Here is a 22,249-nt window from a genome sequence, read left to right on the forward strand (position 1 = left end):
TAATTTAATTCATTTAACAGTTTGCTTTCAGTCAAATTAGTTATTTGTATAACACTATACTGTGTGAATAACTGTGTATGACTATTTAAGAGAACAAAGAACATGTGGGGCACACTTTCACATCATGAAGTTGTAAAGTTTTAATGATAAATCACAACATTTCAGTTCTGAGACCTTCATTGGGTTCAATTTTATTTCAACTTTTATTTACATGATGAAGGTCTCAGAATGAACTGCATGTTTAGAAATTGTGTAGAAATGTTGCTACAGTATCTGGAAACTCATTGTTTCTTCCCACAATAAGAACACACAATCGGATGCATATTGTCAGGTCTTTTGTCTGTATTTGATAGGTGAGGTTATCTCTGTTGAAATATTAATGACCTGGCAATCAAGCAACACCTTCAGAGATGTACTGAAAATGTTAAAACACAGATAAACATCACTGGGGAAAATGGACTTTCCTCATTTCCTGACAAGTTGACTTTTTGGAGACAGAAGGTGTCCACATGTGATATCCATGACAGTTTGATGTGAGGGTTAAATATGCTGGAGGCAAGTTGACTGTAGGCCCAGTGAATGACAGCTGCTGCAACCTCTGAGATAGTTTATCAGAAGAAAACAATTGTGTGGGTGTCGGAGAGTGTCAGCCTGTCTCAGGACTATCAGAAATGGAAATTATTAGGTGCTCATAAGAAGCAAATTTATTTTTGCACTCATGCGTGGTAACTTTTGCAATGCTGATTGCTTTGTAGAATTGCAGTAGTGTAGGCACTGTTAAGGCAGTGGAGTGCCCTGGGGAAAGTAAATAGCACTGAGCTACCAAAGCAATTTGGTGAATTTTTAAATTAGAAATGTTTTTAAGTCAAGGTGATAACACTCACTCCAGTATGCATACCCCACCTCAGTCATTGTCCTACTGTAGAAGGCACTGGTATACCTTTTTATGTTGAAGGTGTGTGTATGGATTTAGCAGGGCCCCAGTTTACCCACCTTCTGGTCATATTTCCCCAGACTTCTCCTTTGCCACAGTAGAAACATGTACCTGTAAAAAGAAAACATAGATTCAAAGAGAAGATAATGTAGACTAACAGTAGAGAATAGTACAATATGAATGCAACACATTGACTAGGACAAGAAGTAGTTATAGTACATAGAACCTAAGAGATAAATCTGTGTTTTTCAGTTATCTCCACTATGAAATGGATGATCATCATAACATGAGGCGAAAGAAAAGCCTTTTAGTTTGTGACTGTGAGCATTTGTTGGTGTTTGTGGTAAAACTGTCCATTACAGATGACTCCTGCCATACTTGCACAAACGTACTGTTAACTGTTTATTTGGAACAGAAGCTGTTTATGAGCTCTTGGCAGCTAGCTGTTGTAGTGAAGTGCACAGTGGAAATCTTGAAAATAGATTTAAGCACCGAATCTTTTTGAGCGCTGAGCTAGACCTGAAGCCCCCAGTTGTTGATGTTGTGGGGAGTAGATATGAAGGCTTTCACAGTAATCATTTGGTATTGTTTAGCACTTCATTTCAAGCCTTTGCAAATCCAGCACAAGAGCCTTATCAGCCAAAGAGTGAGCAGCGAGCCTAGAAGATGTCTGTTTGTGTCGTGAATGCGGTGGGAGCACTATAAATATTTTTTATTTCCATTTTTCTCTGTGTATTATATATCATGTTTTTATGTTATGTGAAGATTCAGAGTTTCAGGCTTCTTACAACAATAATTTCAACCCTCTTGGAGACTCTTAAGTCCCATTGAGTTGAACAAAACCCATTTAGGTCCATGTCTATGAAAAACCATATGACCAAGCTGCATCTGAAGGATATTTAGAGTTTATACACAAATACACACATGGGTGACAACTCTGTCCATTGCTCGCATTCACCCACACATGCATACAGTACAGCACAAACAGAAAAAAAAACCATTGACCTATCTGGCATATGTTGATGATTCAGTATGGTATTAATCATGTTTGACAGAAATATAAACATAGATTTTAACAAACATGGACCTTGTCATACACACCCTGTCAGTTCTAATATACACGGACACCAACACATGAAGCTCTGCACACCACAGTAGTCTCATTACTCTGTTACAGGCAGCACAAGTCATTAATAAAGTCATAGCAAAGACATGATGTGAAGCATAATGTGAGACTTTCAGTCAGCGACACCAAGTAGTTGAACTTGACAGACAAAGCTCTGTGCTTGGGGGTATTCCCCAAATGAATCAGAGCAGCTTGTGAGGGATATATAGACGAAAAGCCAGAAAATACATCACTGAGATGTGGAACATGTAGGCACGTGCATAGATAGACCTCAAAGGAGGCTTGAGCACCTGCACATTTGACCTCCTAGAGAGAAAGTGCCCTTTTTTCCCCTGGAGTGTTTTTAAAATAAATAAATAAATTTCCTGTTATTCCTGCTACATCCAGTGTGACACAACAATATACTCAGTACTTCATCTTGTTTCTGAGTGAAGCTGACAGAGTATTTATATCAGTGTATGTTAGTGTTAATAGTTAAAAGTTAGTTATATGAAAGGGTTTGCATCTTTATCCCCTACAAGCTACAAGATAACAACAATATGACACTTAAGAAATACAATGAAATTAAACATATTTTCATGCCTTCTGTAACAAGCAGCCAATGAGGTGCGTTCAATGTTGACTACGTTGATCTGAGTTTCTTGCGTCAATCTGACCTGCGTTAACTAGAGTCAGCAGTGATGTTGTCATTGCGTTTGTGTTATTAATGTCAGACATTAAAGTAACACCTAATGTATGATTATATGTAGAGTAAGCAGACATATTTACTTTCTTATTTTATGTGTCATGTTTGCTCAACAGGTGAATATGTGTATCAGGACAGTGAATGCAGCTACATTTACGTGAATGTTCAATGTTAACTGTTTAGTAAATGTCATTATATATTCAGGCAAATAGTTAAGTTCAAGCACTTTTTTCAGTATTTTTGGAGGGAGGAAAGGGATGAAGGAATGTTAACTGTTAATAATACACTTTATCTAAAGCTTATATGTTGCTTTTTAGAATTGTGGCTTAAATGCATGATGTCTTCCAAGCCTCAGTATTATGATCTGATATGTTAATTAAACTCATTTATTGGGACATAGGAATAGTATCGTAGCCATACGATATCAGCATCTTCTTATTGCCCGTTATTACTGAAGCAATTATGCCTTCTATAGAGAGGTGGCTCTTGTAATATCACGCATTGACTACTGCAACTTACTTACACCTTACTGGCAAGCCTCCCCGCATGTACGTTCAAACCTCTGCCGATGATGCACGGATGGTCTTCAACCAGCCCAAAACAACACATCACCCCGCTGTTGATATCCCTCCACCGGCTCTTGCTGGCACTGCTTCCCGCATCAAATTCAAAACCCTGACACTCGCTTCCAAAACTAAAACAGCTGCCGCCTACCTGGACTCCCTCATTCAGGTCTACGCTCCCTCCAGCTCACTATGCTCTGCCTGGTATCACCATCACAACGGGGCCCCACAACAAGTCACTAGCCAGACTCTTCTCTTCTGTAGTTCCCCAGTGGTGGAACGAGTTACCAAACTCTGTTTGAGTCGCAGAGTCCCTCTCAATCTTTAAGAAAAGAGTAAAGACCCAGCTCTTTCCCAAACACCTCTGTACTTGATAGACTAAAAAAAAAAAAAAGAAAAAGAAATCTGCTTCTGTGCACTCTATGCATTTCTTCTGTTGGCACCTACATCATATTGGACTCGAACTAGCTTAATGGCACTTATACACATTGTTCTCTCCTGACTAGATCCTTGCTTGTGTTGTATAAGCTCTCAGATGTGTGTCACTTTGGATAAAAGCATCTGCTAAATGAAACAGTAAATTGTAAATTGGTAAGAGACAAATATGGAGGTGAGAGAGGCAGCCAGAGGAAGTGCATCTTTGTCAGCAGTTTTAAGCAGAGCTTCTGCAAGTGATGTTGTCAGTCAGAGGGCTACAGTAGGTAAGAGTTGGGCTGGTTAACATGTGAAGAGAATTTACTGAAATACTCTGCATTTCTTTGCATGTATCATTATTTTACTGTCATGTAGCAGTTTTTGAACCAACATCAGTCATGTCCCTGGGAACATACATAATGCACGAGATGCCCTCTTGAATATGATAATAAGAAACCATTTGATGCAATTTTATTGACTTTGAATCTGTATATGTAGTTTATTTGAGAGTGTTGGGGGATTATTTTTTAAGTACTCTTTTTGACATCATAACTTTGACTTGATGTTTTGTAGATAAATGTAGATAAATGTTTCAGTACTTGTAGTCCGCCACTTTGCTGTGAGTACCTTACTGCAAATATTACATTACAGATCTGCTGTCGACTTTTTTCTGCCATGTTCAGTCGATTCAGTAAACACCTGAAGCTGTGTCCCAACACCATGCGACATATTAATTCCATGCAGGTTTCAACTTTGTAGTGTAAATGTCTTTATGCTTTTTTTTTTATTTGATAGCAAACAGTAGAGATGACAGGAAATGAGGGGAGAGATGAGGCTCCCCGGCAGACTCGAACTGGGGATGCTGCGGTTACAAGCACTTGAGTAGTCTGTTGATGGACACTGTTGTCCTGCAGTGATTACACAAAGGACATGGAGGAGCTACTCACAGCAGCAAACAAGATAATAGTCTACAGCCAAGCTAACGGCTCTGTGAGGCTTTACTGTACACTACACAGCGGTGCTTCAAACACATCTTAGTTTATCAAACAACCTGAGTAGTCTTTGTGTCAGGTGTGTTGGTGGAGTAGCCAAACCAACAATAAAAATCCCTTAATTAAGTTTTAATGAATTCATTAATTTTAAAGGATCTTCATTGAGCAAGTGAAGACAGCATGCAGGTGTCATTTCTTTCTTTTAACACATCTTAGTTTAGCATGTTAGCATGCTATCATTTACTAATTAGCAATAAACATGAAGTACAGCTGAGGATGATATGGTTTTTTGCAAGTATTTGGTCATAAATCAAATTTTGATCAGATGATGGCACTCGAGGAAAAGTCAGGTGATTTGATGATCACCTGACTTGTCCTCGAGTGCCATGTACAAAAAATCTTACTTGTACCATTTTGTACTAACTGCAAAAACAACATACTATGGGAATTGGTATATGGTACAAAGTGTGTAAAATTAGTATGGAACTGGGACACAGCTTGTGTCTTTGAGTTTGTATATATTATCAGTCGCAGAGGACAGTGACTTTTCTTTTTTGTCTTTGTGTCTTTATATTCTGAATTGTTTTGTATATTGCTGTTTTCTGAAAGAGAGAACACAAAAAATATGAAATTCCACTGGACTCAAATCTTAATAAAACCAAGTATTTCACTTGGAACTGGATCAATAATGCTGGATCAGCTACTTGAAGTAAACTGTAGAGAGAACTGGTGCAACCAGTAACAACCGTGTGTAGCAGGTACAGTAGCAGTACGCAGTAAGTGTGTGAGCTTGTCAGAATAATACAAGCAAGTATTAATGCATGTCTGATGTTTTAGATATCGACAAAGTGAACTGAAGTTGTCTACTTAGCTCTCTGTAAACTGGCGTGCATACACAAGGTAGCGAGACAAAATCATCTTCAAAAGGTTCACAAATCTTGTGCAACTCTTCAAAGAGGCACATACTGTATTTTTCATGGGAACTGTTGCGAGGAGACATAGTGGGGAAGGCAGTTTTGTTTTTTTGCAAAGAGCTGCCAAGAGCCCAACAAAACAGCACAAGAGGGAGTGAAGTTCAGCGTAATGGAGGGTGGAGAGAGAAAGATGGACGCTGAGAGAAACAGGGAGAGATGAAGATTGAGTGCCAGAAAGACAGCAAAAGCATGCAAGGTTTTGTTACCAGATACGGAGTGAGGAAAACAGATGAAGAGTCAGAGCACTCAGAGAAAGGAAGGCAGAATGAAATTGAGATCAATAGATACCTGCTGCAGCATGTATTTCTGTCTTCGCAGACTTAGTTTAGAATATCAATGAAGGGAGAGAGAAATATAAAGGATGAAAGGGGAAGGGTTGAGTAGAAGGGGTGGAAAGACACAGCAGAGGAAAGCCAGACAACAAATAAAAGAAAGAGGCTGATGAGGGAAATTAATACCTGCGCGACAAAGTGGCCACAGAAATAGGTAGCAACATAACAACACACAATGTAAAGCTGTGACACATGGGAGGACTGACAAAGAGAAAGATTGAAAGTCAGAGAGAGGAAGTTGGACAAATGGAAACTGAAAAAATGAGTTTCCGACCGGTGAGACGAGAGATTTGAGGAGAGGCGTGAGATAAATGAAGAAGTACAGTGGCCGGTGTCGAGGGAAAGACTAGCAAGACAGAACGCAGCAGTGACCAGAATTGATATGAGAAGCAGAGAGCCTGTCTGCTGTAGATACAGAGAGAGAGAGAGAGTGTGATGTCTTTGTCTTAAAACAACACATTTACAGGTGGCTGGTAAAGTCCCAGAGTTTATAGTTATACTTAAAGCTGGGGAAAAAAAATTATATCCTTCAGTCTGCCATTTTATGTATCTTTTCGCCTTCCCTGTCTCTCTCTTTATCTCTCAGATTGTCATTCTGTCTGTAACACTTCTCCATCTATTTGATGTGTGAATTGATATGTCTGGTGAAACACCCGTCTGGTAAACACACAGATAGAGATACAACATGTTTCTTGACTACTCAGAGATAAAATGAAGCTGCAGGGTACCAACTACCACAACACAGCCTGAGTGCATGTTACAAGTCTTTACTGTATACAATTCTTGAGTTTGTATCTCTCTCCTCCACAGATATTACTCTTTTACAAGGGTAATTAGTCAATAATATGTCAAAATAAATAGCTAATGACCATTTAGCTGAACTTAGCAGAACCCAACTACTGTGATGTCATAAAATATCTTAATCAGTACAAATTAACATTTTGAATTTTTATTTGATAAATGACTAAAACTAGATGTTTCAATATGTTCAATTCTTTTATAAGAGGAGCGTCAACTTTTTCCATTCAAACCCAGTTGTGGAAGAAATATTCAGATCCTTGGCCTAACAGAATGTAGCAATACCACAGAAAAAATACTCCATTTGTAAAAATGTTGTATAGTAAAAGTGTATTGAGTATTTATTCAGTTGTTACATTCCACCAATGTTCAAAACATTAAAGTCCTATTGAATAACTGCTGGTAAAAGCAGGCAGCGAGTCACTAACAATAAATTAAAAGGCAATAATAAAGTTGCTCATTAGTATAAATTATAAAATTCTCACAAACACACGATGCTTCATTGTTTGGTAATTTATTAAGCAGTTTAATTGAAGTGAGGCTAAATGATTCCCCTCTCATGAATTGGCAACCTCTCCATATTTCCTGCCCTCCACCAACAGCATGCTGGGAAACGCTCCAGCCTACCGTGAGGGTGAAGAGAAATAAAGTGGAGGAAACAGTGTGCCTGTCTCACTCCACTAACTTCACGTTCTAATTTCACCAAGCTCCGCAGTCTATTTTTATTGCTTTAGCTGGACTTGTGAACTAGGCAGCCATGTATTAATTTCAATTTTCTAACCTAATCTCATTTCCTTCTCTGCCTCCTTTACTCACTCCCTCCTCTTCCGTTCTCTCTCTCCTTCTCTCCCTCTCCTTGTTTCCTCACAGGTGGAGCTGGAGAGGGGGAAGATCCTCCACATCAAGGCACTGGCACTGGGTGACCTGAACAAGGCCGGCCAGAGAGAGGTCTTCTTTGAACTGAACGGACAGCTGAGATCTGTGCTGGTTAAAGACACAGTCGCCATGAAGGTACACAGAAGGGACTGATGGAGGGACGCAATGCAGACTGACAGAAGGAGGGAGGGATTGATGGATTTTGGGAGAGGGAGGGCGAGACTGTTGATGGAAGAAGGGAGGTAAAGGCTTGGTGGAACGGATGGATGACAGACAGATGGGATAGTAAACAATAAGTAGATGGACAGAGAGGGGGAGCAGGGAAGGTTCTTGAGAGAGTTATATTTTTTAAACTTGACTGTGCACTCGGCAAATCTGGTTATTGTTATTCATAGAAACAAATGGTTGTGAGGGTAGATGGAGGCTGAGCAGGGAGGAATGTTTCAGTAGGCGGTTGAATGACCATGTGACTGGATGTTTGTCCCTCTACCCAGGAAATGAAGTTCCACCCCAAGGCCCAGAAGTCCATCAAGGGTCAGGTGGGGGCACCCATGCCTGGAAAAGTCCTGGAGGTCAAAGTGGAAGTTGGATCCAAGGTCAGCTCACTCTTAACTTGCGTTTCCCTTTTTCCCTTTTGAACATTTCACTTTTTATTTGATTACCCTCTGTTGAAGTGTCAGTTCACTCAAATTACAAAAAATATATAGATTAGTGTTATCCATCCAAGCAGATAGTTTTGGTGTTATGTGCCCAGGTTCTGAGATATGTCTCTAAGGATGCGTATCAAACCTTGAGACGTTTTAAGTGTGGACTTGAATGTATCCTTAGAACTGAGTATTGAGAACTATACTGAAAGTCGACATCAAATGTCACTCTTAAACAGTTGTATTCAAGTAAAGCTCTTGTTCATGTTTGATATCTTCACTAGAATAGTAATTTTCAAACCATACCCATCCCTGGTATCATTTAAAAATTCAATAAAACAATGTAATACCAGAGTTTCAGTACTGACACCTAAACAGTCCTTTTTGATCAGACCATTTCTAAAACATAAGAGTACAAATCTGAGTAACCATTTGATGCCAATTTTCAGTACATGACTGTTTTTGATACTCAGTACTTTCATGGTATTGACAGAAATGTCTCCATAGCTCTGAGGTTCAATACTCAGCCCTAAGGAGGTGGATGGAATTTAACTTGTGGTGCTCACAGCATTAAAAATATTCAACCGCAGTGTATCCTTTCAGAAACAGTCTTCCATTGCTATGGGTAGTCCACAGTCGCAGTTTACATTGGAGCTACTTTTCACTATAAACTGTTCACAATGAAGTCTGTGGATTATCCAGAGCAACAGGGACAGAATACTTTGTACATCATGGTGTAATTCCATTCAGCTACACAATATCAGCCTGAGGCAATAATCTCAGAGATGGATGTCCAAAAATAATATAAAAAAAAAAACAAAACTACCTGCATGGCTTGATACCACCAATGGTAAGTTAGGAAATGTTTTTCTTATTTGTGATAACAGACCCTGAAACGCACAGTCCAAGTCTGTTGGTAGCTGCGTTAGTGTTTCAGATAACGTATTAAGTCCTGCACACATTTGTTGTATCTGTTTACTTGGAAAAATAGCCTTTCTGTCCCTTGCTTTTTCTTATTAACCTTCTACAGTGCATGTTCTGTGATCTGTATGTTTGACTCCTGTTTTTAATGCTCTGTAAATCTGTCTTTATAATCATAACAGGTGGAGAAGGGTCAGCCACTGTGTGTCCTCTCAGCCATGAAGATGGAGACGGTGGTCAACTCCCCGTTGTCCGGGACCGTTAAGGCAGTCCATGTCACAGCCGATTCCTCCCTGGAGGGAGATGACCTGATACTGGAAATCGAGGAGTAGAGTGAGAGGGTGGAAGGAGCAAGGGAGGGGAGGGGGTTAGACAATCTGATTTTGGAAGTGGTGAGAGGTGGAGGAACAGAGGAGATTAAGAAAAGAGGAAGATGGAGGAAAAAAAAAGATGCAGCTCTCATCTGTGGCATTACTGCAGGACTTTATGGGCCCCCAACTTGTACATATTCTGTTTGGTTACACTGGGGACACAAAATGAAGCACAGCTCTACGCATATTCAGACACCCAGTGGGTGTTAAGAGTAGATGATATGTGAAACAATGTGAAATAATACATTAATTTAATGGAAATTCCTTATCAAAGTCTACCACAAATGAAATCCAAAAGCTTTTCAACATTTAATTCTCCCAAAAGCCAAGAAACAGTCCCCAGTATATCTGCTAATGTCCTGTCAACTTGTGGAAAATAACATAGTTTAGAACATCTTTGAATTGTAATACATTCCATTACTTCAACGCTAGTCTTAAATGTGATGTACTACAAATTGACCTAACATGTATAACACTAACAGGGTCCTAACATCTACTTGCAATAAATGTTACAATTTCCATTTCTATGCTGTTGATGTTGCCTGATACTAGGAGCGAGTAGATGAAACTTCATATTGATGACTAATAAATGTTGTTCTTTGTAATCAGTAGACAAAGAGGGATAGACATGAGGATGTATTATCAAATCAGCTTTCATATGGGAAAATTATTTTCATTTTTTTTAGCATGCCCGCCTTCACAAAACATTATCATTCTCTGAAATTAGTCAAAATGCATTCTGGGAATGTGTAATCACTGTTAGAAGTTCTTAGGTAAGAACCTAAGAGACGACAAAGTACACAGGGATTAAGAAAGAACTCACTGTTTTGTCCAAACTGTTGCAGATTAGTATGCACAATAAATATGTTCACCAGAAGAAGCACAACAAAGTGAGGAGCACCATTTTAAGGGTGAGGGGGACTGCACACACTTGTTCATGAACCCACACAGACATATATCCCAGAAACTCAAGATGCTGCACCAAAGTGAAAATTTCTTCTGTTACTGTATCAGTAATGGTAGATGGTGGTTTGTCTGTTTTTTTTTAAAGATCTGCACTGGTGTTAAATGTTTCCTCACTCACACTTGTCTTTAAAATCCCAAAGCTGAAAGTTCTAGCAACAGCTGTAGGCCACATTGCAGACACCCAAACAGAATTGGAGACCTCTGTCATAGTTGAAATGCGTCTTTCTTAATCGAAAACCAGCTGTAGGGTGGGCCACTAAAACCAATAAGCTGTATCGTTTGTGAGGTGTGAAGTCACATAGTTTTAAGGTTGCTTTTTAGTGTCGCTGCTTTGTTTGATGTCATAAAAGTTGTCAGAGGACTAGTTCCACCCTGTCTTTTCAGAAATGAGGAGAGATTATGGTGAATAGTCTTCTGTCTGCATGGGGATTTTAATGGTAGGTGTAAATTGGATTACATGGTGGTGTAATGGAGGCATGTGGTGTTATTTTCTGAGGCTCTGCTGATTAATTTATGAATTAATTCTCTGTCAAATGATGTGAAATTAGCCGGACTAATAAGAGACTCTGGAGACTCCCAGTAGCAGCACTTGGCTTTATATTTCTAATGCGTGTGTGTGTTTGCATAAATGAGTCTAAATTTGTGTGTGTGTGTATGCGTGTGTGTGTGTGCGCAAATTTTAAGACTAAGTCAACCAGTCCCCATAATGTTGCACCTCCAGAGCCGAAAACATATTCTAAAAGAAATGAAATATTCATACACACGTGCAAAGTATTCACACTAACACTCCTAGCCCTTGAGTGCTGCCTGGATCAAAAGAAAATAAAACCAAATACACTGCACACTTGTGTGGCTCTGTCTCCATAGTAACACTGTATCCAAAACATTTAACAGCAATGCAGTAAAGACCCTACTCAGTTGTTAAATTATGTAGTTAAATACTGAATTACAAGGTTAGAATTGTTTAACTTTTCCATTAATGTCAGCTGTGGGCTTTTTGACAGTTTGAAGGTTTTGAAAGCGATCTATACTGAATTGAATGTGTAGCTACTCTGACCTGTGAACGTAGATGAAGAAACATTTAGATCACACATGATTCACAGTAGGAACAGACGCGTCACCTTGTAATACAGTGAAGTATGCAGTGTTTGCAACAGCGAGCCAGAAAACACACGGCAACAGCTTACTTTCCCAAAACATCTGTGCACCTTTGACACAATACATCGATCGAGACACAAAACTAAAGTATCAGTTTGTCCTTCACTGGATTGTTTCCAGAGTTTTTGCTCCATTACCTCTGACAATGAGTCCCCTTTTGAACTATGCATCGATACGGAGCAGCAAATGCCAGAGCTAATTACAACACTGATATGCCCCCCTCACTCTCCCCCCACCCCACTGCCATGCCTCAATATACCTCCTGCCTGCACCAACCTGTATTTGAAATCTTTAAAAAAAAAAAGTGATGGAGATGAAGTGGTGGGATTGTATGAATGAGTGTTTCTGACAAGCTGCTGCACAATAATGTAAAAGTTCCCTCCTCCTCTCCTTGTTAGCTCTCCTCGCTTATCTGTTTTTCCCTGCTATCTATCCAAACACCTGTTCATCATATTTTCCTCCCCTCCCCCTCCTCCAACAGTGTCAATTTGCACATGTAAGGTGATGGCATCAGCTCATGCAATAATGTTAACTGTATCGCAGTGTTTCTCGATGTCTTAGCCAGCAGCGTGTCTAACGGCTCTGCTTGTAATCATGCTTAAGAAAAAATATAATATAAGATAAAAGTACACAGCTGGAAAATGTTATTTGCTTCCCAAAAGAGGATATAATGTTGACCTATTCTCAAGCTTGTGCTATCTAGAGGTGAACTGTCACAGACGGTATGAAAATAGAGTCTGTGACATTTCTATTTTCTTTCTATTGCTTTCCTTTGTGTTTTTATGAAACCAACCAAACTGTTTATTTTACTCTCAGTTCAGCAGGCATGACTGCCTACAGATTCTAAATGTCTCCATAGATTTTCTATCAAATGTTTTGCTGGTTGTTATGCTTTCTTTCATTTTCTTACCTCTGAATTATCATAGTTTGAAATCTTCATTTTAGTGAAATTCAGTGAAGTAGTTTACATTTTGTTGTGAAACATAAGTTAGGAGAGAGAAACTGAGCTGGAGTGCACAAAAAAGGGAAACAATAGCATCAAATAAAAGCGATAATTGTTCTTGTTCTGTCTGTACTTACAAATAAAGTTAACTATACCTGAATCTGCCTTGTGTCGGTGTGTACCTCATGTTCTACACATGATGAAAGAGATCAAGACTCTATAGCTGTGTAGTCCAGCTTTGGTTAATGGATTTCAAGTACAAATATGGTAGTCACAACCTCCAATGATCTTGTCTGTCAAGGTCCGACTATAAAGCAAACTATCAGCTCGACGCTGGCCGCAATAAAAAAATATTTCCTCTCTGAAAGCCTTTGGTCCTGCGTTTCATATCAAGCTGTCACATCACAGCTCTTTGAGAATAATGAGTCCAACTAGTAATTAGATTTCAACAATAAATGTTCAAGCCTGCCAGATCAATGCAAGTAATTTAATTAGACTGTACAATTGTATCACATTTTTTTTGCCATAATGTAGCAGGGATATGCTGGATTGTTGGAACCAGACTGTCTTATGGATTGTTTTACATAAGCTCCATCCCTGCTCATCAGAATTCAGTTGGTATCTGGATGTGTTGAAGGATTTTCTTTGTTTGGCACATCCTAAACAAGATAATTCCTCTGCGGCGGGATGTGGATCAACCCTGACACCCTGCTGTCTTTAAACAGGTTCCAGAGAACTGATTAAGTACTGATTAACCACGCTAAATCAGTCAAGTCTGTCGCTCAACTGGCATTATCGATCAGTCGCCACTTTTCACTGTTAGGTGTGTGTGATCGGTGGATGGATTGATCACGCTGGCAGCGGGCGCTAGTTGACATTCTCAAGCCTGAGTATGGATCAGAGGGAAGCTGAGCATCACTATTAACAATTCACCACTAAGCCATGCACGGTTAGCTTGTCACCGCTTTGTAAACTGGGACGTCCGGAGAGGGGATGTTGCTACAGTAGCGGGATGAAAGAATAGCTTGATACTTAATTGTCATCAAATTAAATCAAAGGGGCAATCTCGTAGCGTGATGGATGTTATGACCCACTTGTCTGCTGACTTGAGTGACAGCTCTGATTAATCACAACATAATCAAATTTGCATATGCAAGAAGACAAGTGGAGGATAACACTCTGATGCCATCTGTCACCAAATTCAGACTTTTACTAAAGCAGCGGATGTATTTACAGTAAGTGATTTGGGTTGAGTAGAAATCTGAATTTTTATCTAGATGTTTTATCATTCTGAAGTCATCAAAGGTTGTTTCCACAAATCTTACCCACACCTTATTTTTCTCAGTTTATGTGGAATTGATCAGAATATTCAATGTCACGTTTTTCACATGGAGACAACAAATGTCACAGCTCTCTGTTCAGACAGCTGAAATCTTTCAAGGACCTCAAAAAAAATAACCTTTGTTCATCTTACTGCTGTGCCCTTGCACGGATTTTCTCTTTTTAAAATTGTGAATAAAAGCTTCAATTTCATTTCAAAGTCAAGTGAAATATTGAATTCAAGCCCACACCTATGAATGGCTTCTTGTGGCTTTCATAAACTGTCATGCTGTGTGCGAGATACAGACTATCGATGATTGGTGTGCATTAGACGCACGTTTAACAATAAAAGAGTGCCAAGTTCTTTTTTTTTAATGAGGCCTCTGGTGGCTTTCTGTGGTCATGTTTCAGTTGAATATTTATGCTGTCATGATGATCGCATGAATGGAAGGCCTTACAAATCTACAACACGTCACTCTGTTCCCATGGCGATGGAGACAAAAAAAGTGTGTCATATTGTGAGAAAATGTGATTGTTGAAGGTTTCATTCCAACTAAATGTGGGACAAAACTACAAAGTGACAATCTTAAGAAGTAACACAACTGATTATCTTTCAAAACAGGGCTGAGTTATCTAATGGCTGTTTTGTCCACTGCATGGATATCAGTAATCACCTTTTGTTGTACATAATCATGTGCTTAGCAGCTTAATGATACCGCCTCTTGTTAAAGGTACCCTGTGGAGTTTTCACTGTAAACAAACTGTTTTGTTAAATTCAATGTTTCATACCTAAATGCATTGTTTCCTAACAGTCTTACTCTGAATGTCTTTTCTCCCTCAAATCTAGAACAGCAGCAATTTTCTAGAGTCTAAAGTCTTTAAACTGCTTCATTTATCCAACAGTACCATCACCCAAAAACATTCAGTAATGATTATTTTCATTAACAATTGATATGGCAATTATTTTCTCCATTAATCAATTGTTTGTTTTGTCTGTAAAATGTCAGCAATTAGAGGAAAAATGTCCATCAAAATTTCCTAAAGCCCATGTCGATGTCATCAAACTGCTCACTGACACACTCCTTAAATAATATAAATACTTTTAAAAAAACTCCTTAAAACATTTCAAGACTATCACATAAGATAAAGTAAAGCAGCAAATCCTGACAATTGACAAACTGGAACTAGAGAATATCTTCAAAAATTACTTCAGTGAGTAGTTGATAATCAAATAGTTGTTGATTCTTTTTTTGTCAATCAATCAGTTAATTGATTGTTTCAGCTCTGATTCAATTTAAAATGATACACAGCAGAAAAATGCAGCAAATGGAAACGGCAGGTGTTTGGCATTTTTGCTTGATAAATCGATTCTTCCCCTCTGTTATTGGATCACTGACACCTATGACAGCACATCACTTGCCTTTAATTAACTTACTGCACACACTGCTGTCTGCAAGTGGCAGAAATGGAGACCTGCTTCATGAAATCATTTCTCTACAGCACTATTAGTTGTGAAAAACTCTTTAAAAAACCTTTAGGTAACAAACTGTATCTGACTACTGATTGAGTTCTAACGTCAATTACTCATGTTACTCAGGTTTAGCTAGTCACACAGGAAAGCAACATTTGGCCGCTGCCAGATAAAACCATGACTTCTCTGTAGCTTTTGCTTCAACTGACACTGTGCCTCAAAATGGGTCAAGGACCTGCTTTGATGGGGTCTCAACATCACAAAAGAAGCAAACGTTTTCATTTCCCCGGGTCCTGAGGTCACAGACGAAATTTCTCATTTGGATCCCAGACTGAAACTGTTTAATAACCCCTGGCTCTAATCTATAAATGAGTGCCAGAGTTCAAATCCCCTCTGTGGCTTTCTTTTTGCTCATCCCTTTGTCCGCTTTGCCACTGTCCAAATGAACAGCAAATACCCAATGGGGAGAGCCGTGAAATCTTGGCGGCTCTGTGTGTCAAACACCTACTGAAGAAGCTCTGTGAAATTCTGGCAGAGCGCGCGGGAGCAGCTGGCCGAGGAGCCAACTTTCTAACCCGTGCATGAGTCTCTTACATGAGCCACGGGGGTCTGCTGCTCTGTTGAGGTGCAACTTTCCCCTCTAATCCTTTTGCTGCTGTTCGATAATCCCTTCACTGCTTGCTTTGCTGCTTTCTTTGCTGTAATCCTCCTGCCTGAATAAAGAGAGAATAAACGACGAGGACGGGCTACATAGTGTCTGAGACAGAAAGGATGGACGGCTCTGTCAGTCAATAAGCTTCCCGTCAATCAGCACAACCGGGATCTGATCCTTCATCTAGCCACTAAAACTGCCCATGTTCTGCTTTTTCTCTAGGCTCCACTATAAAAGCTTCAGATATCACACTGGATGATTCTAATCGCTGAAAATAAGCCAGAGACATGAAACAGAAGCTAAAAGGCACTGAGCAAACGCAATAGTCAGATGTTTAAAAGGTGTAGATAAAAAACTGAGCTGTGTAAAAAGCAGGAATGAAACAGAACGCGAAGGTGTCAAAAGCACAGAGTGAAACCCCAGCACGGCATCAAACACATCACTTTCAAATGAGGGATTTTGAGCACTCGCCTGGCAGGTGTGGTTCACTGCCATCTCCATTCCTTTTCCATTACTCCCTGTTCAAAGATTGCTTGTGGGGACAATTTTCCACCTGTCTGAGAAGCAGCAGCTCAGGGCTCACAGGGCAGTAAAATCTCCCGCCCTGCCTGCATGTCCACATAGAAACATCCCTGACTTGCAACGCCTGGTGTAACGCTGACATTTTGGCTCGGCTCAATTTCTTAATGTGATGATCTCGCGGGGCACATGCCGCCAAAAACGTTTGGGATGCAGAGTGTGTTCCGGTTATGGACACTACCTGTCTGCGCTCCCCTCCTCCAGACTCGACTCCATCATTAAACACTATTACCAGCACAGCAGTGCAGCTCTAAGCCATGGGCAATGAGTTAACAATTCACACATCAATTAACCGGACAGATCAATGCCGCATACTGAACACTCTGACAAATCCAATTTCTAATGAAAGCATCAAATGTTGGCCAGTAGCTAACTAGGACATGGATCATTTCCTATCACCCCTCTGGAATCAATCTCTGTCAAGCCCTTTTGATGCCACAGCTAGAGACACCCCTATGTTGATACAAGTGTGTGTGTGTGTGTGTGTCGGTGTGTGAGGAAGGAAGACAGAAATAAAGAGTGTTTATACTGCATGTGCGTATGTGATGAGACATCTCATTAAGTACTAAAACCGCTCCACAGAATTGGTTTGACCCGGGTGTCAGAAAGAGCACCGACACGCACACACACACACACACACACACACACACACACACACACACACACACACACACACACACACACACACACACACACACACACACACACACACACACACACACACACATATACATACATATGCAGCTGACTTTGTTCCTTGTTTTAACACACCGAGGCTTTAAACTGTGATCGAGTGTGTGCATGTGCGTGTCTGAAAAGTGTGACCTCTCCTTGCCACTGGTGGGCTTAAAGCATTCCAGCTCGATTCAAAGCACTGCAGCAAATGTAAGAGGGAAACTGAAGAGCAGAAACAGAGACGCGCGCACACACACACACACACAGTCGGACAGGGAGGGTTCAATGCAACAGAGGAAGAGAGAGCTCACAGAGAGGAGAGGAGAGGAGAGGAGAGCGGCTCAGACTGCGACGCAGAGCCGAGACAGGAATTAAGGAATTAGAAAGGAAAGAGAGGGAGAGGGATCAAAGGAGAAGCGAAATCACGCGTTATTTTTTTATTCACGTGCGTCAGAGACACGGTGCCAATCATCAGATGTCTTTTTGTGTGCACCTACATCCTCCCCCCTTGGTGTCAGAATATTGCACTGTTACCGTGGCAACAGGCGCGTTCAGGGCAAAAGAGCACATTGTTCCAAAAGAACAAACAGTCCGAGCAGGCTCCTTATCACTCTCGTCCTCCTCTCACACACAAGCACGTCTATGGAGTGACTATGGGAAGGAATACGTCCGGGGTGGAAAGTAACTTGCGTATATGATTTCTAAAGTTGTCCGAGCACAGACGTTTGTCCTCGTGTGCGTTAAAACAAGTGATGCACAGAAGTCACACTTGTGCTGGCAGCCTGAGAGCTTCCGCCTGTGGCAAATACCAGTTTCTGCAATCAGCTCTAAAAGACCAGACTGAAGAGGACGGGCGCCTACGTTTCTATTCATCCGTCTTCATTGAGCTGACATTTGTGACTCACAAAAACTGGGCTTATTGAATGAACGGAGCGTCACGGTAGTCCAAAAATTATTTTATAGTCACATGATCCATATCCTGTCTTATATGTCCATATTTTTAAACACTAGGAGGCTCATAAATTTGCTGCTCATTGTCTCTGCTTACACAATACTGTGCTCTACATACTCACTGCTACACTACTGCCTGCTTTCAGCTATTTAACTCCCTCCAGCTCCCCACACTCCTCCTGTGTTATTAGCATTTAACTGTATATGTATCTTAGGCTCTGCCGAGGGGAGGAGGGGGGGGGGGGGGGGGGGGGGGGGGGGCTGAGTAATATGGCAAATCAGTATTATAACATTAATGTTTATGCCTTATATAATATTTTTCATTATTATTTTCAATTTCATCAAACTATAGATACTAAAAGCAATGCAGTTCACACATATCATTCCCCCCAACCCGGGCCAAACAAACACACAAAAAGCCAAAAAAAAACCCAAAAAACATCACTTACATTATAAACAATAAGCCAAAATGATGTCTTATAAAGTCCATGAAACAATATTTTTTACAACAAAAGATCTACCTATCCCACTCCTTACCAGATGATTGACAGATGAACACTCACTAGTGTAATAAAGACACGCTTTCCCAAAAAAGTAGAAGAGAGCGATAGCAAGAAAATATCTTGTAAGGATTATTTAGGCAAAGTGAGAACTATTCAACTTGGTTTTGAATATAACCATTGACAACTTGTCTTAAACTCTCCCTAAAACATGACGTAAAGATAAAATCTACACCACAACACTTCAGGATACAAAAAGACCTCGTACTACCGTTTCATTTCTGGTGGTATAGTACTTCCATAAACATCATGACATGTCAAAAAAAAACTATTTTTCAACTGTAAAAAACATCTCTAGTGAAAGGTTTTGGTGTCAGTCCCTTACAATGACAGCGCAAGGCCTTCTTTTCTACACTCATCTCTTTATACAGATATTCAACAATCAGGAGCTTTGGCACACCAGAATGTGAAGCATCCACGAGGCAGACTGTGTGTTTTCACTGCTGCAGGGTTTTTTTTTTTTTGTGTCACACTGGAAAAAACTCTTCAGTTAACTCTCTGCTACAGCTGCCACAGCTGGATAAAAGAAGTTCACAACTATTCTCTGAGAGCTGTCAAAAGTATCCTGGGAAATAAACAACTTAAGCAGAAGCAGGTGAGACTTAAGTGGATACTAAAAATAACTAAATTACAACACTTCATCACAAAATAACCAAGAACCCAAGAACTAATAATCCAAGGAGGCATCGTCACCATCACAGATGAGTGATAAACAACTTAGAACTAGACAGACACATGGAGAAATCACTGATACTGGTCTATAATGGCTGGTTATTATTGCTATTGTAGGATTAATACCTTATTTCATAAATTAGCACTCATTAAGGAACCACCTCCTTTCAGGAGGAAAATTATTTGCCAATTAATCAGTCTAAATTTTTTAATCCATTTCATAACCCAAAGCGGTGAGCTCCTGCACACATTTAAAACTTTAATTCTCTGCTGAAAATTGATGACACAGACAACGACGTACTGATAAATGCATATTTATTTAACTCAATCGGTTAACGATTGAATAAATGATGAAATAACATGAATAGATAATGGAATAATCAACTAGTGTGAATGCACTGAAACTTATTATGGCAAGTTGAATGGACCATGGGGAGAAATGGCAATGTGTTGATTTTCCTACCAGAAAAATAATTGAACCCTGAGGTAATTTACTAATCAAACTTCTCTAAGATTTAATGGTGAGATTAAAACTAAACGACACCAACTCTTGAATCACAAGCCGATAAATCAGCAACAGAGGGTTTTTTTTGCCTACTTTGCTGCAGCGTCATCTTCAGATGCACTGGTGGCAGCTTGGTGTAAGGCCTGGGACACACAGCACAGCACCTCGCAGGCCTGCTACTGCCAGCCCTGTTTATCTCCATAGAGTTTGACTTTGATAATGGCCGTCAATGATAGAATGTTTCATATCATGTCATTATTATTTAATTTATATTTAGTTTAGACAGAAAAAGGTTAAGAAACGTGTGCTCAATTGTGAAAATAAAATAATTTCTGACGGGCTGGTTGGGGCTACTTCTGTGTCAGCCACACTGACTCCTCACACAGGACAGGTTTTTATTTTATTGATTATATTGATTATTCCGCCAGTTAAACCCTCGCTGTCACCGATCCAAGTGAAGAAAATCCCTCCAGACAACCCCGAGTTCCCCAAACGAACCAAACACACTCTGACAAACAAACCTCCAAACTAACTGTCAGGAGAGAAACTGACAAATAAGGAAAATAACAACAGCAAATCTCTGCCTGGAAGCAGGTGAAACAACAGGCAGGAGCCCCGGTTTGAACTAATATCACTAGTAAGTGAGCAGGAGAGTTCCCTGCCAGACAGGCTTCCTGCCCCGGTGTGCACTGCTGGCTGACGGGCAGTGGTCACATTTTTTCATGTCTGCAACATATTCTATAGATATAGACATTGAAACTATAGTGAAAGGTGTAATGTGAGTGTTAAAACTTGAAGTTGTCTTTCATTCAAGTTAGGTTTTTGCACACAGACTGAGCGAAAACAAGAATACGAAGTTGAAGTTAAACTGAGAGACTTGTGCTACAGATTAAAAGGTCCTGGAGAAACAAAGAGAACTTGGGGACGCTGCAGACGCCCACCAGGTACAGACAAAAAGAGAAGAGAAGAAGACTGAGACCAGGTGTTGGTCTGTTTTATTGACACCAAGGGCGTGTTTTGGGTCAAATTTCCAATTTTTCGTGCTGAAAGAGAGGGACACGCCTAAATCCTTTGTCTTGGAAGACACCGTGGTCTTCCTTTGATTAACTAAAATTCACCATGGCTCATTAGCAATTACCTTCAGATAAATTGCACGGTTCAATACACTCAAAAATAACATACATGTGTAATGTAATCAATATTTTTTCAAAACACCATTAACTCAATTGCATAAAATCTTTTCCCTGCAAATACTAAATAATTTCCAATACTTAGCACACAAGCTCAAACAGCAATTTGTTCAGTTTCTCTAAACTATACTAAAATTACCTAAACAGACCTGCTTTCTCATGAATTAAACAGTTCTCACTATCTTTAACTATCAAACACAGAAATGTCTAATACTAGAGTACATATAAAGGTTAGAACAGCACAATAAAATAAATGCAGATTCATGAACATACATACTATTTTTGTTCAAAAATTCTATTTCTGCTAGACACTGAATGACAGTTTCTCACTTTTATATTATTATATACTTTTATTTATATATATATATATATATGAATAAGGATCCAAGGACTTGGCTAGCGGTGGTTTTATTGGGGGTAGTACTGCTACATGGTAATCTAAGGCACTTAATCACTTTAAGAATAATTAGGTCAATTTTTACCGTAGAAAAAACAAAGTTGGACCGTTATATTGTACAACATCTACTGATCAACATTATCTGGCTTACATGATGATTACATTCTTAATTAACATTGAATCAAACCTGGCTTAAAGAAAGGGCTAACAGAGGCATAGCAAGTTCAGAAATGCGGCATAATTTATGGTTCTGGTCTGTCAAATGTCCTTATTACACCAGAGTGAGAAAGAAAGACAGAAGGAGGTAGTATGTGTGTGTGTGTGAGAGAGAGAGAGAGAGAGAGAAACAAAAAAAAAGACAGAGATAGAGGAAGACAATTGGAGGTTACAGACAGAGGGGACTTGCTTTTGATCCTGTCAATTTGATGAAAGGTGTAATCACACCTCCACTTAATGTCCTTTCATTTCCTTCCTCTTGAAGTCGTCTTAATTCTGGGTGAGTCAATGAAAGAACGTGTGAGCGTTCCAGGTGTGTCATAAATTCATATCTCTTGACACAGTTGGGGTCCTTGAGGTTATT

The 22,249-nt window shown here is 39.8% G+C and overlaps 1 protein-coding gene and 1 long non-coding RNA gene across 6 annotated transcripts in view; one reads left to right on the top strand and one right to left on the bottom strand.

The window, feature by feature from the left end:
• The window catches only part of LOC121889179 (pyruvate carboxylase, mitochondrial-like), a 298,909-nt gene extending 288,754 nt beyond the window's left edge, over window positions 1-10,155 (top strand). For all 4 annotated transcript variants that reach the window (XM_042400939.1, XM_042400938.1, XM_042400940.1 and 1 more), the window contains exons 25-27: window positions 7,689-7,829; window positions 8,189-8,290; window positions 9,442-10,155. In XM_042400939.1, the coding sequence (XP_042256873.1) occupies window positions 7,689-7,829; window positions 8,189-8,290; window positions 9,442-9,591 (393 nt within the window). In that variant the 3' untranslated portion in view covers window positions 9,592-10,155. The remainder of the gene's footprint in view (window positions 1-7,688; window positions 7,830-8,188; window positions 8,291-9,441) is intronic.
• The window catches only part of LOC121889183, a 68,264-nt gene that overhangs the window by 9,819 nt on the left and 36,196 nt on the right, over window positions 1-22,249 (bottom strand). For both annotated transcript variants that reach the window (XR_006093455.1, XR_006093454.1), the window contains exon 2: window positions 994-1,045. This is a non-coding gene — a long non-coding RNA (uncharacterized LOC121889183). The remainder of the gene's footprint in view (window positions 1-993; window positions 1,046-22,249) is intronic.

The sequence above is a fragment of the Thunnus maccoyii genome, chromosome 22 (genome assembly GCF_910596095.1).
Source record: "Thunnus maccoyii chromosome 22, fThuMac1.1, whole genome shotgun sequence".
In the NCBI taxonomy this organism is placed as follows: Eukaryota; Metazoa; Chordata; class Actinopteri; order Scombriformes; family Scombridae; genus Thunnus; species Thunnus maccoyii.